We start from the raw sequence: 3,924 nt of genomic DNA on the forward strand, positions 1-3,924 counted from the left end.
GCCAAAGTAATACAAAAAGAGGGTTCACAAGTGGGAAAGAATATCCCTCAGGAATCACCAGAAGTCCCAATATTAAAACTGTATGGCGCACACACAAGAACTAGGCTTGCTAGAGTTGTCATGTCTATTTACCTGTTAACTCCAATTCTAAACCCTTCAACAAGCATAGATTGGCATATTGAGCATTCATTTACCTATCCTTCTCTTTTTTTTACCTTTAGGAAATGACTCAGGGGAGAGTCACTGGGGAGCCCTATCTTATTGTCCTCCTGTTGTTTCTAATTCTGTTGTTGACCTTGGCCTTCTGGTCACAGCCAGTGTTATCTGTGTCAGCTCAAGTTCCAATTCACAACACTGAGCTCCTTGCTGGATGGTGAGAGCAGTAAGATTAGTCATTCCAAAACCAGCCATCACACCAGCAATCTCCTTTCTCTGGACAAACCTGAGAGACTTGGTGAGGATAGAAATAATTAGACACCATGGAGATGCCCAACACTTCATCTCTGGATCCTCCAGTGGTAACCCTGATTGGAATCCCTGGTTTGGAGCATGTGCAGTTCTGGATTGGGTTCCCCTTTTGTGCCTTGTGCATGGTGGCCTTGCTGGGGAATGTCCTTTTGTTAATAATTATTCCCTCAGAACGCAGCCTCCACCAGCCTATGTATGTATTTCTGGCTGTGCTAGCTGCCAATGACCTGGGTCTCTGTGCTTCCATAGCCCCCAAGATGCTTGCCATATTCTGGTTCAGTGCTTGCACCCTGACTTTTGATGCTTGTCTTACACAGCTTTTCTTTATTCATGCCCTGCAGGGCATGGAATCAGGTATCCTGTTAGCCATGGCCTTTGACCGCTATGTGGCCATCTGTAACCCTCTCCGCCACTCGGCTATCCTCACACCATCTGTTCTGTGTCAGCTGGTTGGGGTGGTGGCAGCCAGGGCTGTAATTTTGGTGAGTGTGGTGCCTGTCCTGCTCAAACGCTTGCACACCTTCCATTCCACTGTTGTAGCTCATTCATACTGTGAGCACATGGCTGTGGTCAAGCTGGCTGCTGTAGATACTCGGATTAATAAGGCCTTTGGTCTGTTTGTGGCTTTTTCTATCTTGGGCTTTGATATGGTCTTTGTCCTTGTCTCTTACACCCTGATTCTCCAAGCCATCTTCCGCCTTCCTCAGAAAGAAGCAAGGATCAAAGCATTTAATACTTGTACAGCACACGTTTTTGTTTTCCTTGAGTTCTATGTTCTTGCCTTTTTCTCTTTCTTTAGCCACCGATTTGGCCATGTAGCACCATACGTGCACATACTTTTGTCTACCATATACCTCCTTGTACCTCCGGCACTTAATCCCATTGTCTATGGTGTAAAAACTAAAGAGATTCGAATTCGAGTGGTAAGAATATTTGCCCCAAAGTATTGCTCCATCAAGTGAGTTAACATTTCCTTCCATGGCCATGGAAAGGATAAATTTCCCTCCTGGGAGCAGGCCCATAATTGAGAATCCCTGGCTGTTTGACCATTCATATGCTCTTCCTATTATTTTTCTGTCTCCCTGAGAGACACTGCTGCTTTATGAAGTAGTGGGTGTTGAGTAAGGGGACTGGGGTGCTACAGGAACAAATGAAAACATAGATTAGAACTCGGAATACAAGAAGACTAGTCTCTGTGTCCCCTCTGGAAGTTATTATAGAAGTTGGAAGCATAACCATTGCAAAATTAAAGGCTAAGGTATTGATCATCCTTTTGTCCACGTGAACAGCTCACTGACATTAAGGGACCAGGCACAGTCCTTTTGCAAAAGATCAGCTGCCACTGATACTTCAGAAACAACTCCTGTATCTGGCCAGAGGTTGGGCTAAATGATTACTGGCCTTTCAACTAACACTGTAATTCTAGGATTGCGTAAGATTCATGGCTACAAGAACAAATTGACAAGGCCATGTTACAACACAAAAGCATGCATATTGAGAGTCAGACTTCATTGCTTTGCCTGCCAATCTCAACTTTGCTGCCTACTATCTGTATAACTTTAGTCTAGTCACACAAAATTTGAGGACTTCATTTTTCTCACCTATAAAATGGGCAAATTAGAAGAGATAGACTCTGAGGTATGTAACAGATTTCCAAGCCTGGCACAGCTGCTATATATCTCTCTTATTTTGTTTAGATTTTTAACAAAGAGTAGATTGTAGTGATAAGAGTACTCTTTCCAATGATGCGTTTCTGTTAGTATTTCTTTCAACGTTCTCTTGATCACAAGGTTTCAGAAATGTGAAAAATACTGCTGAAACCTTGGGATCAGAGAATCATAAGACAGAAAGGAACTTTGGATACTGTACAAGTGAAGTGATTCATAAATGGGATAGTTTGTTTACTGGAGAGGGTGAAAAAAGTTTGCATAGATGCATAAGAACTATTTCAGTAGGCTGTTCCACTGAGACTTCAGATAATGTGGTGATATTGTTAAGAGCCAAATAGAATGTGTAAGAAGGGTAATTTTGGCTTTCAGTTTGTGGTTATAGTTGTAACAGTCATTCTGTTATGAATTTCTCCCTATGGTGTCATGAGGTTTATGAGTTTAACTTCAATATATGAAGATGTATAGCAAAATATGAAGAATACAAAAGAAACAGAAGGTGAGGAGCAACATACTTCTTGTAATAACTATCTGAACTGTTATTTTGTGAAGAAATTTTACAAAGAGAATTCTTTGAGGAACTGGAAACTTTCAATGTATTGAGGAAAGAGAATGGAGGAGATATATTCACCAATATTGTCATTAAGTTTGAGATCACCATAGACTTAAAAGATAAGTGAACTGGAACAGTTATGGTAGGAAGCAGGACAACTGCAAAACCAGTGAGATACACAAACACACACACACACACACACACACACACACACACACACACGCACACACACACATATTTACTCCTCCAGGGCAGGGGGACAGAGAGAAGAAAAAAAAGGAAAATAAAAAGAAGTTACATAATAGTTTCATTATGTATTTAAAAGTAATACCAAGTTATAAATAATAGATTTGCAGTTTCATGTGCAATCATTTTTTCCTATCCTACCCCATTAAGGAAATGCTTGTTTTATTTCTTAAATTCAGAATAAAATATATTTTTAATCACATCAGGCATACTATTCTAATACAACTTTATATATGACCATTTGTTCAGTCATTCCATAATAGATGGTTACCCATTGTTCTTCCATTTTTTTCTGCTACAAAAAATTCTGTTGTAATTATTTTTCTAAATCTGTGGTATCATACCTCATGTTCTATCTCCTGCCTGGTCTCCAGCATCCTGAGAAAGGAAGAAAGAAGGAATCATCATTGGATCCTTATTTTCTTCTGACTTTCTAAGGGTCTCCTGCCCATTCCATCACAACTATCTTCAGAAGCTGTGGTGAAAGTAGAGAGTACCAGTCGTGGTTCCTGACACAGTCTACCTAGTGTTCAGTCTGCTTCTGAAGGGAAGAACCTTTTTAGTCTCCCGCTGTTTGATGAGAGGACAGGATGACATTCTAGCCACTACTCTCTCTCAGTAGCCACTTGCACCTTTTACCTTTTATCCAGCCTCCTTTGGGAAACAATGAAGGGCCATTGCAATATATAACTTTCCTGATGTTTAAGGTGAGGGGACAGGGTGTCCTTCCATTAAGTTTTCAACTTGGTCTCCTGCTATGGGGGGAAGGAAAATTTCACCATGCCTTCTGCTGCAAGTTCTTGCTCCCTTGCTTTAATTGCCCACGGCTTTAAAAGGACTACAACTTGAGGTCATAGTACTACTGACATTGAAAGTGTTTCTAAAATTTTCTCTTATTAACAAACTTTCCCTGATCATATCCTCCCTCTCCCTGTGATTCTGAACCAAAATAGATAATTATTTAAGCCCCATTATCCATTCCCCATTGCG

General features: G+C 40.7%; 1 protein-coding gene across 1 annotated transcript; it reads left to right on the forward strand.

Moving 5' to 3' along the window:
- The first annotated feature begins 479 nt into the window (after nucleotides 1-479).
- On the forward strand, nucleotides 480-1,430 carry LOC118836592 (olfactory receptor 52A1-like). Its single transcript, XM_036743836.1, has one exon. It carries the CDS (start codon nucleotides 480-482, stop codon nucleotides 1,428-1,430), a length of 951 nt encoding a protein of 316 aa, XP_036599731.1.
- The last annotated feature ends 2,494 nt before the right edge of the window (nucleotides 1,431-3,924 follow it).

The sequence above is a fragment of the Trichosurus vulpecula genome, chromosome 2 (assembly GCF_011100635.1).
Source record: "Trichosurus vulpecula isolate mTriVul1 chromosome 2, mTriVul1.pri, whole genome shotgun sequence".
Lineage (NCBI taxonomy): Eukaryota > Metazoa > Chordata > Mammalia > Diprotodontia > Phalangeridae > Trichosurus > Trichosurus vulpecula.

Excerpts from the sequence above, each read along its gene's own strand:
- LOC118836592 (XM_036743836.1), top strand. The coding sequence starts at position 480 with ATGGAGATGCCCAACACTTCATCTCTGGATCCTCCAGTGGTAACCCTG.